The sequence below is a fragment of the Semicossyphus pulcher genome, unplaced genomic scaffold, assembly GCF_022749685.1.
Source record: "Semicossyphus pulcher isolate SPU_LCO1_2020_fin unplaced genomic scaffold, fSemPul1.0.p SCAF_5, whole genome shotgun sequence".
Taxonomy (NCBI): domain Eukaryota; kingdom Metazoa; phylum Chordata; class Actinopteri; order Labriformes; family Labridae; genus Semicossyphus; species Semicossyphus pulcher.
Genome location: NW_027211726.1, coordinates 18,613,765 through 18,628,292, shown reverse-complemented (window position 1 = coordinate 18,628,292; position 14,528 = coordinate 18,613,765). Strand labels below are relative to the sequence as shown.

Below are 14,528 nucleotides of genomic sequence, written 5' to 3'. Positions count from 1 at the left end.
CAGTAGAAAGCACACGCAGCCTCTTCACTGGAAACTCAGAATAGCAGCACTCAACTTACGGCCCATTAAGAACAGCAAGACGACTGAAAACACCACATCTGTCCAAACCCAGAGCTTACGTCTGGATCAACAAAGTAAGTCTCGCTTGTGTCGCCGCTTCTCTCCATCCTGCCTTCGGTCTACCAGATGTGCAAACATCAGCCTCGGGTAGCTCGGTTGTCAAGGCAATACATACTCTGCGGTTTAGCGGTAAGCTCAGCGAGAAGTAGAATTTCTTACCAGTGCAAGAAAAGGAACCCGTACCGGATTTGTTGTGTAGCACTTTTCACCTCATCACTGGTTGTAATAATCATTTGTCTTGCCAAAGGCTTTGTCAGATATTAGCTGCAAAAGCAGAACTGTCAAATTAGCTGCTGCGCATTGAAAGATCGCTCATTTCCATTTCCCATTCGCTAAAGAATTCATTAGGGGAATGAGTGAGCGCGTAAGGGTGTCCTGAATGGTTGGTGACATGCTAAGCCCTCACAATCCTTCATTAGACGCGACGTTCCTTGCGGGGGAAAGGACAACACATTCCCCTTCATGAGGCCCATCTATCATCTCACTACTTGATTGGCTGTCACCTCTGTCCCCCTCGTGTGAAGGTGCCCCTGACCCTGCTTTTGTCCTGCCGTTCACCTTTCTCTCCTCATCCTAACGTGTGTGTGGGGGGTCTTTAAGTGAAGTGATTGACTGCGCAGGCTTTGTCTCATTTGTGAAAGAGTATTTTGAAGTGATGGTGACCCTTCATCTCATGCGCGAGGCCTTCAGAGTGCTAACGGTCACCTCTACCCTCACTGAGGAGGCAATAAGAGCATCAAGCTGGTCAGCGTAATGTGCCAGTAATTAATCCTGCCACTCGATGAAAGGAAAGGTTCTTTCAGGAAGCGATGCGGGCCAGGGTCGCACACCTGCCTGACAAAATAGATTCACTTCTGTCGCACACACGCTGTCATGTTTGATCAGCGGTGAAGGCTGTCGGTTACGGGGGTCACTGCATGTGTGTGTGTGAGAGTAAATAAACACGGCCTGTCTGAGCATCTGGAACAGGATCATACGCAGCATGGGCAGGAGGCAGATATTGAAATGTATGGACGCTCTGCTGTGATAAAGAAAACGATCAGTTTTCCGCAGGCAGAGTGAGAATTGGCCTTCACACCTCATTAATGTTCAATAGCAACATGGAATATACACTAAACTAGGAGCTCGCCATGTGATATAACCTGTGCTTTCTGACCTTTCTCACTACATATTGCAATTTGTTGCTTTTGACAGAGCCATTTCATCACACATACCTCCCGTCCCCTGAGTCACAATCAAATCAGATTTTTTCTCTCTCAATATTTTCAATCTGCTTATAGATCATGTATGTACAGTAATTGGATTTATTTGCAAGGCATTCAAATGTGTCTCCTTTAAAGCACTTTCATGTTGGAAGCAATCTCGGATCCCATCGGCGATGGTCTGACGACGATATAGCCTCTGGGGGACAACAGTGAACACGCCGGGCGTGTAGCCGGCGGTTAGCAATAACCGACTTGCTTTTCCGTGTGCTGCATTATTCATAGAAAGATAACCGGTTTTTCTTGTGATTTACTTTAATTAACAGGTCTTACCTTTGCAATTTCAACATCATGATGCAGATTTGTAAAAAGTAAAAAAGAAGCGTTGTCAGGTCTGTCCTCAAGAGGAGAAGAAAACAACTTTTAGGGCCCGATCAGACAGGACGCGTTTTAGCAGCTGGGGGCGGCATTTTGTCATTATTTTCAATTAGAGGGACGCTTTTTGCGCGCTGCTTTTGCTTTGCAGAGCGCCTCGCTTTTTTCCGCTCAGTGCGCCTCGCGTTTTTGAGGAAACGCTCAGACTGCCTCAAGTTGAAAAAACTTCAACTCAAAGCAGAAAAGCGCCCGACGTCATGGGTGTTTTTTCTCATTGTCCAGTCGGATGAAAGGAGAGGCGAGCCTTCTGTCAGTTTACAATGTAACGGTTAGGTTAATGACAGCTAATGATTCAGTGGTTGCCTTAACAACAGTAGGGGAAAAAAGCCACCCCCAGCTGCTAAAACGCTCTCTGTCTGATCGGGTGTTTACTTTCACAAAAAGGCAGTGCAGTGCACCTTGTGTTTTATGCCTGCAAAACGCGTTCTGTCTGATCGGGCCCTTAAAATGCTTGTTTGTTTAACGTAGGTCGGATCGATCATTTCTGATGCGTTTTTTGAAGTCGGGAAATTTAAAAGCTGAGCGGCTTTCGCCTCACCACGTCAGCGAATTTGTCTCAAGTTGAATTTTAGATCTAAAACAGATTGTTAGCTGTTAGCATGCAGATATCTGTTTAAAGCGATTACACGGACCACACGGACTGTTTTTCCTTCATATGTCGCAGCCTGTTGATACGTGATTGGTCAATATTACTACAAGCGTAGTTCAAACAAAAACCTTTACATTTGCCATCCCTTGATTCCATGGCCCTGCCTACAGACTCTACATTTCTATGTAGCATCTGTAAATAGAGTTTAGGCTGGAAGTAACACAGAACACTGCAACCAAGCCCTTCAAAAAATATATAATATAAAATATATAAGTTGCTCAAACTGCTCCAAACATCACTGAATAATTAAATTTAAAATACTTAAAATGTAGTTCAGTGCTACAGACCAATATACCCCAACGTACAGAGCTAACGTGGAGTTTTCTGTTTGTAAATCTCAGCTGCACTGCTTACATTTTTTCCTTAACATTGTGATGTTATTATATTCCAAAAACCATGAGCTGCAATTTGCCTGTTCTTTTGCTGAACCCTCACAGATTTATGCAAAGTCATGCAAATGCTGCTCTCCTCTGACTAACAGTTTAAAACCAGTAGGAAGCTCTGGCCCCTGTGGGTGTTTGTCCTGTGAGTCACCAAGAACTGCGTTACCCACAATCCCACCAGAGGCCAATCAGTGGTTACGAACAACGGATTTCCAAAAGATGTTTTTTACTATCATTTATCCTTTTCCTTCTTCTCTGTTGTTACATTTTTAATGACTATTGTTAGGTAGTTACCGTGGAGAGTGTTTACACCCTCAGGAACAGTGACACATCGTCAACTCACAACAACCGCAGCGTACGGGGGAAATTAGTGTCATTGGTGTCCCCCATATAAATGCAATTCAAAGAATAGAAGTCACAGAATTAATTAATGTCATCAATTTCTTTAGATGTAGACTCAGACTTTTGAAACCACTCTTATAAATGAATCCAGTCTTACATTTAAACCGGCTTTTCCTTACGGCTCGGCGTTTGAGGGTGTGAGGGCGTTTCTACTGAACTTCAAAGCGTTTGTAGAGTAAAATCTTGTTTTTAATTGGAGCACAGTTTTTAGAAATAATTAGTTTGTACTCTTTTAGGTCTTTATCAACCTGTCTCACCTCGTCTTCTCCAAACGTCTCTGCTCTCTCTTCCTCACACCCCTTACTCTCTTGTGCTCATTAAATGGAACCCAGATATGTCGAGGTGCCGTGTCACAATGTCGCCCGAGCCCTCTGCTCTTTAGTCTTTCACAATGATGCAACTATATTCACTATTTCTGTCCCTATTAATGACCCACATTCAAACCAAAGTTATTTGGATCTCAAGGAACTTTGAACTCCTCATCCATTTAAACTTTGTCACGATGTCAGTATCATCAGTTGTGCATTGTTATGGCTATGGCAGGTGTATCACTGTCACATCCATGTCTGTGATGAGTACAAGCAGTGTGTGGGAGGAGAAAATAAACATCCATGATAACGCTAGGTGCTGGCCAGAGTTTAAATTTGATCTACTGTTGTGAAAGTGGTATCTCCTTATCCAGCTGGTGGAGGACATAGCAACCCTTTCCCTGAACTACTTTCCCTGTACTTTAAACGAGTACAGTGAGCTAATTAAACAACAGAACGCTCCACTTCAAAACATAAATCAACAATTTTTTAAAAGGTACTACAGAGGCCAACTTCTTACCCTCCCCTCAATTAAAAGATGGAGTTCGAGTTTTGAATGCATCTCTCCTCTCCTCTCGTCGCAACTTGTGTTGTGAAGTGCGCATTGAGTGAGTGGTTGAGCAAGTATGAGAGAGAGAGCAACAGAGTGACGGTAAATACGAGCGGAGCAAAGAGAGCAGCTTATATTTAACATGGTACCAGGGCTTCATTCATTCAAATAACTAATTAAAACTAAACTTGTCAGAAAAATGAACACTTGGACGTAAATCAGCATGATAAGAACTAACTATAAAGACTTGTTTGGCGTGTATTTAGATTTTATAGTTTGACTCATGTCCCATCTGTTAACATGGAGGAGTCGGGCTTTATGACCTATACTGCAGCCAGTCAGCAGGGGGCGATAGAGACGTTTTGGCTTCACTTTTAGGGAACTTAGCATTACACTTTTATAATATTCTCAGGCTCATGGTGGAAAGTTAAAAAAGAAATACAAAAATGTATGGCCTCCACACAGCAGAGGCAGAGATGCTGCCTTTCAATGCAATGCCAACTTGTCCTTTGTTAGCTAATATTACCCACAATGCATCATGAAGGCCAATCAGTTGGAGATTTAGTTAAGTCTTGCTAGTACCATGCAGCAAGTTACCTAGATTCAAGGAGAGATGAGTTTTGGGCGACAGAGGTCTTGTAGGCTTTCGTTAGTCTTCAGCCAAACCAATGCTGCCTTAAGTGATGTCACTTGAGGAAACCTCTCAGTCGTCTCTCCGCTGCCGTTAGAGCCACCAAACGCTTTAAACTACTTTTTTTTCACATATTCAGTTGAGCTCCCGGAGACCAGTAAACGGACCCTTTTTCCTCCATGGCGTCATCTTCCATGTCAGAACCTGCTGCCAATATTGACCACAATGCAGCTCCACTGCCAACACTGCCATTGGAGATTTAGGTTTGTTGTGCTAGCGGCGGCTAATGTTGCCTAGAGCCGTTACGCTCCAGCAGAGACGAATGGCGTCACTCTAGAAAATTTATCACATGTCAAACAACTCCCTGCGGAGCCACGATGGGAATGTCAACAGGGATAGGAGCTTATAATGTGAATGTGGCGTGATGGTATGCTAATTGTTGTTTATTTAGAATGATTGGATAATATCTCTTATTTTACCCTTTTATATACTTATACTCAGTACCCCACTTCTTTTAAAGCTCTGGTCTTCATTTTAAAACAGCTCACATTTTTGTCTGTCTCACTGTAAAAAAAATACCTCCACGGACACACAGGTTTCTGAGGTGCTTTGATTGATCCAGGTTCACTGATCTCCTCTGAAAACGAATGTCTGAAGTCTTTTACTCGCATTACTTTTTTAAACATTTGCACAGAACTTCTGGTGTTTTTCACATCTTTTAACCTCTGTTGCCCCCCTATCGATAGAGTTTTTTTTCCAAGGCACCTAATAGCTCCTCTCTCACAACATCATGATGGCAAGCTTCAACTGCTTTTGAAGCTTTTCCAGCGCTCTGTCTTCCTCTCAGTCATTATTTTCATATATTTAGATGTATGTGCTAGAAGGGAGAAAAGAGGGAGTGATCCGGTCATAGGCACAAGGCTGCAGGCTGAGTGCTGAAGATAATCACGGGCGTGCTGATATTCAACAACAGATATTATTTTCTGCTCCACTGCCTCAACCAGTTCCACAACTTAACTGAAACTTGACTGTTGTTGCCAAGCAACCCAAACATTCTCTCTGCGTCGAAAGCTGTCCCATTTCGAAGGCTCCTGAAGATGCTGCCGACAAATGCATCCTCCTTTTTGCGGTTCGGTATGTCCCAAGATTCATAGTGTGCCAATTCAAACAAGATGGCGGACTCTTAAGCGGCCGAGGAATACTCTTTGAATGTTTTTGGTTTCAACTCAATCGAATAGCTAGCGATACTAATGTTAAAAATAACGAAAGGGGTCTGAAAACAAATGATCGTTACGTGACGTTAGTTATGATAGCTAGTTAGCCCGCTACCTACCTATTGCTAGACGACAGGGGCTGCCTTTGGTGATTCATGGTTAAGGGTGGGTTAAGCTGGTGATGCAAACAGGAAATCCTCTGTAGACCAGACCGTCACATTTCAGTTCGGCCTTAAAGCCCTTTTGTCCGAGCACGGATTATTCATGCGGGGAAAATAAGTTCAGAACGACCTCTGTCGATCGATTTCTGTCGATTTCCGCCTCTGGAAGTATACATTTGACCAATAAAATCCTTTGTTTCAGCTGATGCAATACCTCCAGGTCTTAATATATCCACTTCAGTCTCTAGTTTGCTGAGTGTCTTATAAATCTTGTGTCTCAACACCCAATATTTTATGATAAACACCTCGACGACTACCTAAACAGTGAATTGAAGGATAATATATGGCTTAAGATCGCCCCGCAGCTGTTCATGTTTATTAAAGTTCTGTGCTGAACATCAAAGAAAGGCTGGCTGTAAATGTTTATTTACCTTTTGTTGCTGCTGGATCACATGACTGTATTCTCAAGTGCATGCGTATAACTGGACAGTATATCAACATCTGTGGGCACGATTGTCGGTGCCAAAATGTTTGTGTTTCTGCAAGTATTAGAGAGAGCGCACGTCAGAATGAGCGTGCAGGATGGAGAGCTTGTTGTTGGTCTCTGCCTTTTTTTTTCTAAAAATAATATTAAATTCTTGTCGGTAAACGTTAATGTCCGTCAAATAAATCTGAAAGAATGTCATCAACGTACATCGTGAATGTTTGTGAGTTTTTCATACCTGTTTCTGCGCGTTTACAACTTCAGCACCTCAGACAACGCCTGCAAGCTCAGCGGTGCTATCCTCATGTTTTTTTTTTCATCATGACAAGTGAATAAAGCAGATTAGATCAATTACAGCAGTGTAGCCACGATCTACATTCTACAACACACTATGGGCTCAGGAGGTTCGCGGAAGTTGCTGTACTTTCTCTGGGCGAAATCATTTATTTATTTATTTATTACCAAAATTTGCACCGGACCCGGTGTGCATAGTTGTCATGCGGGGATATTTGCATGCAGATTTTTCACATTTCTGCACTGCACTGATGTGAAACGACTTTTAGCGGTCAACACAGGCTACGAATGACTCATCCTTTGACCGCGTCCTTCTAAGGATGCAGCCCCTGGATTGAGACACAGCTCTAGTCTGCAGGTTACCACAGAATTTTGTGTGTTTAAAATTAACATGCAACCAGTGAAATAAGAGTCTGCTGTGTGATTCAGAGGTACCAGCTTGGTCAAATTAGACATATACAGTCTGCTCTAATTGACAGTATTCAGAACGCCTGGCTGAAGTGGAGTGATACACCGAGTAAAAAGTCTGGGTGCTGTTGTGCTCCTTGTCAGCACTTTTAAATGGGTGTGCACATTGTTCTCGACACCCTCACTGCCACTGGTCAAAAAGGAATACGTTTTGATTGCAGTTTTACTCTTGAATTTGAGTCCTTCTCAAAAATTTCACATGTGTTTAACATTTTTTTTAAAACATTCAAACCCACAGGAGATATTTATCGTCTCGCTCAGGAGACAAGCGCCTCGCCCAGCAGGTTCAGTGCTCAGTGGCTCGGTTGTGACGACAGCTTGGGATTCTTGCTGAGATAAATTATGTGTTTGCGCGTTTCAGGCTTTTGGTCTTTCAACCATCTCGGTGTTCAGAATAAGAAAAAACACTGCCCATGATTCATGCCCGTCTCTCTTGTTTTCTCAGACTGTGTCCGACCGTCATCTGGTTTAGCTGTTAATGAGGAGCAGCGTGCGCGATCGCTAACACAACCCGATCCACACATAATCTGTCTGTGACACATTTATGTTTTCTTCAGAGCTCTTCCACTGAAAACTGATGATCATAAATTTTTGCCTCTGGAATGTGTTTCTCATCAAAATTCTGATCTGCTGCCGGTGATGATTTGTGCTAATGGAGACGGATTCAACAAATAGTTTTGGGTGCATGTAAACATTCTTACAACTTTTCCAGAGGAATTTGTCTCCATCCTGCTTAGAAAACACATCACATAGTTTGAGTTGTTATTACATACAGTACATTATTATATTGTATTATTTATTCGGACGTAGGGGGCCTGTGTGGGCTTCCTCCCGACAGTCCAAAGACATGCTCATTAGGTTCATTGGTGACTCTAAAATTGGCCGTAGGTGTGAGCGTGAAAGGTTGTCTGTCTCTATGTGTCAGCCCTGTGATTGACAGGTGATCAGTCCAGGGTGTACCCCGCCTCTCGCGCCAATGACAGCTGGGATAGGCTCCAGAGCCCTGCGACCCTGAACTGGATAAACAGTACACAAAATGGATTGATGGAATGACTGAGTAGGTTGTCAGGGTGCTGCAGCGGGCAGGAGGGCTTTCCTTCCCACAGGGAGAGCCCAGAGCGACGCATCTTCCCTATTAAAGCATCTTTGAGACACTAAATCCCTTAAAGGAGAGAAACCCTGCAGCTAGCCGTAGTATATTTATTTTATAGCTGTTGAAAGTTGAAAAATGCAATGTCCTTTACAGGATCAACAGAATTTTTTCCTCTGAAATGTTCAAATCCTGCAGGAAAAATGAACACAGAAATGTCATTTATCTAATAATCTGGTTTGATCTTAAAAAAATTAATAAATTCTTCCAAATATTTGGACTAACAAAAGCCCCACACAGCATTAACCAGTGAGTTTATCCATGACAGGATCCATCTCCTTTTCTCTGCTACATTAAAAGAACTTAATGTGGGATTGACAGCCACCTGCTTGTTGCCTCGCAGGCTCGCCGCTGCGGGCTTTCCCAGAGATCCACTTCAAACAGAGCGAGCAGCGTGACTCTGATTGAAGCAATTTTCAGCCAGGGGAAGGTATTACAGCTACTAGGAGATTGTTGCCGCTGCGGTGTCTGCACCACATGATGTTCTGACCAGCCATCACTGATCTGATCGACGGAGAGGCTGGTGTCATTTTGTGGCAGTGACCAGGACCCTGACATCTTATTTAAGTCCCATCCAGTATTGGTCCTGTTGGTTTCTTCTTTCTATTTAGTCTCTCCTATCGGTTGCTCGCTGACAGCCACTTCTGTGGAGAAGGCTGTCTACGTGGTCAAACTAACAATGACCGACTTTTGACAACACTCGAGTACGCCAGTTCACACCAGATTGCAACTGAGGAATCACATAAGATTCTTTTTCATCAGCTTTTTCATCAACCATAAGAAAAGCCTTTTTTTCTCTTGTGTGCGGATTCGGATCCCGCCTCGTCGTGCAGACGTCTATTGAAACAGGCAAATGAAACCCTTTGAGTCATGCCGAAGCGACACAGTCAACAATAGATAAATCAAATGAGTAAAGGGAAATTGAATTTTATCAGTCTGATTATTAATTTCCAATCTGTCCGTGTGCTTTGTTTGATACCTGCAGATGGCGCGGCTGCAACAGGGTCGGATGAGTCGGTGGTGGACCGCAGTTACGTGAAGAAGAAGCTGGAGCACGGGCTGACGCGGATCTGGCAGGTTGGGGAGAATAACCTCCGCTCTCTCTCTTTCTATCTGTAGTTTTCTTCGTACTAATCACCCTGTCTTCTCTTTCCCAGGATGTCCAGTTGAAAGTGAAGGCCTACATCCTGGGGACGGACATGTCTAATTTCAAATATGATGATTTCATCGTGGTGTTGGATGTCATCAGCAGGTACGGCACAGAGCCAGAGCAGCCGGCTCATCTTACCCGCTAATTGGTCTTCATTATCTCCACTATCACTGTCCCTTTACTCCTCTTCGTCAGTTTAATCTACCTTCACATGCAGTCTACCTTCCTCTTCTTCCCCTCTAGTTGATCACAAAGCTCATTTGTCGTTTATTACTAACTGAGGCACATTATGCAAATACACAGAAACAAACCTTTCTAACGAGAGAGTTGTCATTTAAACACCGCGCATTTTAGTTACTATGATTATAATAATGATGAGTGCAAACACATTAATCACTCCTAACTGTGGTCCAGCTGTGGAGTTTAAAGAGGCAAAATAATAACATGTTTTTATTTTTGACGACATATTAATCAGAACATCTGTTGTTTTTTAATCTTAAGCGGCCGTTTTCTGCTTCGACGTCGATGAGCATAATCCTTCGTGTTCAGAAAAACAGCTGTATTTTCTAGTTGGCTACCAGAGATGTCAAACATATTTCTAAATTGCCTCCTTAAGATGCAGCGCAGTGCGGCCCCATTTCTTGAATACCACCGCTGACATTACATTGTCTGTGTGTTCCCTGCCAAGCCCGAGTTACCAAAGCGAGTCTGTTTACATGGTGTCTCTGTGCCCCTGCTGGCTCAGCTGTCAGTCTCACACACACACACACACACACACACACACACACACACACACACACACACACAGTGGCCCTCCTCCAGGGGCTTTGAGTCTTATGAGATGATTTAGACATATAGCATAACATGTTTTTCATAATTGAATGATATTATCTATATAGGTTATCTAGAAGCACATATGATACAGAGAGAAATGTACAGTACATACTATTTGCTATAGATTCAAGTCAGTTCAAATACATCACACATTTAGAGACAAGATCTGACACAAAGTTCCTCAGGGTGAAGGAGATATTCATGATTAAAGCAATGACGCAGAGATGTATAACTCAAAACTACGGAAGCCCTAAGCGGACATGCATCCATGCATTTTATATACTCTGTTTCCCATGATGACTAAGCTCTAATTCCCCTCACATGCTCCATCAGATGTCTGTACCAATCACACATCTCTGCCATGTTTCCACCTCATTCTCCCTCTCTCTTGTTCCTTTAATGCCTCTGTCATAATCTGACTCTTGTCCTCTGCCCGTCTCCTCCAGGTTGATGCAGGTGGGCGAGGAGTTCTGCGGCAGCAAGTCAGAGGTCCTGCAGGAGTCCATCAAACGCCAGAGTGTCAACTACTTTAAGAACTACCACAGGTGAGATACTAACACTGCTTCTGGCTCATGTTAGACGTACTTTCCCTGAGCTGACTTGATTTATCGCGTGTGAAGAGTTAGACACAGAGTGAATGGATCTGACTTGCGCTGTCCCCTGACATTACCTGAAGAAAGTCGTCCTCTTTGCTTGATTGCTTGACAGAAACTTTTATTCGCAATCACAACCGTCGGATGCCTTGATCGCCCCCTTTTCCTCCCAGCGTAACCCTCTTTGGAGTAGCCGTGTAATTACTCACTGAGCTTGAAGCACATTTACATCTTGATTACATAACCCCCCCCTGCCAGCCGCATGAATATGTAAGCTTTCACGCTGACAGCGCCCCGTCATCCGAGTTGATTTGCATCGATCAGCTTTGTGAATACCTGTCAGGAAGCATCGATAAGATCGTTAAATATGGGAGCGCTGATCGGCTTCCTTCCTGCGATACAGGACAGCAAACGAGGGAGGCATGATGGGATGCATTAAAGGTGATGACACAGGGGTGTGAAATTGTAATCAGAAGTTAAAAGGAGTAAGAGGGGACAGACCCAGAGAGAGAGAGAGAGAGAGGGGGCGCGTTATCCCTCCCCCGTCTGCTCTGTTAGCCAGGAGGCTTCCACTGTGCATCATCTTTACATTAGCTTTAATTCATTTTCCACCCGGGTGTCATTCCCAAAGAGATTACCCATCACTGAACTTTGACTGGAGGACGCCCGTGTCTGCGTGTCAGCCGCCCGCAGTCACTCACTCACTCATCACAGTGTGTGTTGGTATTGTTCGCCTGCGGGTGCAAAGGACGGAATGACTTTGGCAGGAGTTCAGACGTGATAAATATCTAAGAGCTGCGCCGCCGGTAATTTCTTCTTCCATTTTCATAACCCATTTTCTCTGAGTGAATGAAGTGTTTTCAAAGTTTTAATGTACTTTTAAATTCTCATTAAATCTGAGGAATATAACTGTAGGGAAATGATGCAAAATGGACTGGTTAAATAAAGTTCATGAGCGTGCAAGCACTCCAAGTCGGAAAATGAAATTGATATGTGTCTTTATTTCTGCACGAGGCTTCCCTGTCTCTCAGCACTGCTCTGTGTCCTCGCACTTCAAACACCGTCAGACGAGCAAAAAGGGCGACTGCGGTGTTTGAAGTCAACACAGCTCGGACATTTCACACAGACAGAGCTGATATTGACCCAGCGTGTGAGCACCAGGGGGCCTGTCTTGAGCTGTGAACATGTCACACACACACATAAAAACACACCTCTTCCCTCGCTGCACATCAGTGACCTTTGCAGGCTTCTCTTTTTCATGTCAGCACATTTAATCTGGACTCTCAGAACAAAGGACGCTGCTTGAATACAGGAAATGGCATAAGGTCAGTAATGGACAGATGTTGACTTTTTCTTCTTCTTGTTTTTTTTTTCTTCTTCTCTTCAACCTCCCGCAGGGCACGATTGGAAGAGCTGAGGATGTTTCTGGAAAATGAGACGTGGGAACTGTGCCCGGTCAAGTCTAACTTTAACATCGCACAGCTCCATGTGAGTAAGAATCGCGCCACTGAGGCGAGACGGCGCGCGGTGAGTCACGCTGTCACTCACCGCGCACCGTCAGCATGGTGACATTTGCATAACAATATGAAACACAGGTGATCCCGCGCAATGCTTTCTTTTGGTGTGTGTGTGTAGGTGTGTGCGAGCCCATGTATCCACACAGAAGCAGTAAAGTTCACTGCACATAATATAACGCAGAAGGAGAAGAAACGGCGGCCGTCCCTTGTGGCGTGTATGTCAGTGGATTTTATTTCCTGCTTCATGAGCAACAGATAAAAAAATAAAACCTTAAATATCACTTGAGCCTAATAGAGACGGTGTACAAACACCACCTCAATATTGTGGGTATCTCATGGATATGCTCTAGAAGAAACTCAAAGAAAGGATCATCATGCTTACGGCATGTTCAGCTTCACGTCGAGGCAGAGAAACGTCCCTTTCATTTGCTTTCTTGTACTATTTGCAACAAACACACACACAACAAAGAATCTTTATAATAAACCCTCCCAAATGAGAATTTTTAACATTGTCAATTCCTACTTGGGAAACAGGAAATGTACATTAAAGCCTGGTCAACATTAATAAAGCTTAATATAAGACAGCTGAGGTGAGACAGGAAATGTGGGCAGTAGAGAGTGGGGGATGACATGCAACAAATTATCGGCAGACAGGGAGTCGAGCCTGCGATCAGTGCGTCGAGGACTGTAGCCTCTGTCCACTAAGCGCCTGCTCTACCCACTGAGCTAAACCAGCACCCCAAAGCTTGCTTTTCCTCAAAGCCAAAGGTTAAAGACTTTCTAAGCTTAATCCAAAAGGCAACTGGACTTGGTGGACGGAGCTAGAAATGTAAACCTCTGTAGGTCGCCTTTGCCATTTTACCTTGAACCATGCAGCTCTGGCTTAAAGCTGCCCCAGTGGATGTTTCTACATTACATTCCGGCATAGCAGAATCAAAACATGTGAGAGGCGTGCATACGCTTCACATACGCGCTGTTCCAGCCCTGTTTACACAGACGCAGTTTCGCCTCTGTTACTACCTCCGATGGCGGCTCAGAGGTGCAAAAACTTCTCGCCACCATTCAGCCTCCGTGTGTTTTACATAGAAGATGGAACGTAACAGAGGCGTAATAATCCCACCTTGAACTGGCAGTGTACAAGGGCTATTGTATGAATTTAAACAGATTCCTCGCACTTTGAAAAGTTACATAAATTGTATAAGATCATTTCTAATAAAGAAACTAACAAAATCCTGAAATCTGGTGATTTTAGTTTGGTTTAAATACAAACTACTAGAGCTGCCCTCTTAAAGTCGACCAGTCTGTGACCCCTCAGTCGACTTGAAATTCTTCAAGCCTTTTCTCTTGCTCTGTTCCTGGCTCAATAACGTTGCGATCTGTCCGTATTTCCACACACAGTCACTATAAAGTACGTCTCCGCATGCTGTGAATGACACAAGCGGGAGTTGTAACCTGCAATCAGTTCATCATAGTTTATAATAACGCAGAGCGGGGAGGACGCAGATGTTTAATGACATGGATCTGTGTTCATCAAGCGGCTCTTTCTATCTGTCTGTCTCTGTTAACAGAGACTCCAGTCTGCTGTGTAGTTCATATATTTCAAACAGAGCTGCAGAGGATCATCAGGCTTCATGATCAAACGCAGTTGTATGTCACGTCATCACTTCAGTCCTTGATCACCCGCTCCCTCCCTCCCTCTGTGCTCGAGCTTTCCCCCTCTCAGCGCTGCGAGTCTGCTTCGCAGTTTGTATTATATGATGTTGTTTAAAGTCTAATGAAGGTGAATGAGGCTCCTTGTATATTATAAATTATGAAAATAAAAATGAACGAATAGTTGAATCTTCATATTGAGCGGCCAAATCCAATTCGACTCAAATAATTCTGACTCGGGTACAGCCCTACAGACGACATTACATTAACTTTGGCACTTGCAGCCTTTTGATCTCCGATGTTGGTCTCGTATACCACATCCACCATTCCTGA

The 14,528-nt window shown here is 43.8% G+C and overlaps 1 protein-coding gene across 1 annotated transcript in view; it reads left to right on the top strand.

Annotated features, from left to right (window-relative positions):
* vps50 (VPS50 EARP/GARPII complex subunit) overlaps nt 1-14,528 on the top strand; it is a 115,559-nt gene that overhangs the window by 56,813 nt on the left and 44,218 nt on the right. Inside the window, exons 14-17 of the mRNA XM_069681800.1 lie at nt 9,437-9,528; nt 9,609-9,703; nt 10,882-10,980; nt 12,426-12,516. Coding sequence (XP_069537901.1) covers nt 9,437-9,528; nt 9,609-9,703; nt 10,882-10,980; nt 12,426-12,516 — 377 coding nt within the window. The remainder of the gene's footprint in view (nt 1-9,436; nt 9,529-9,608; nt 9,704-10,881; nt 10,981-12,425; nt 12,517-14,528) is intronic.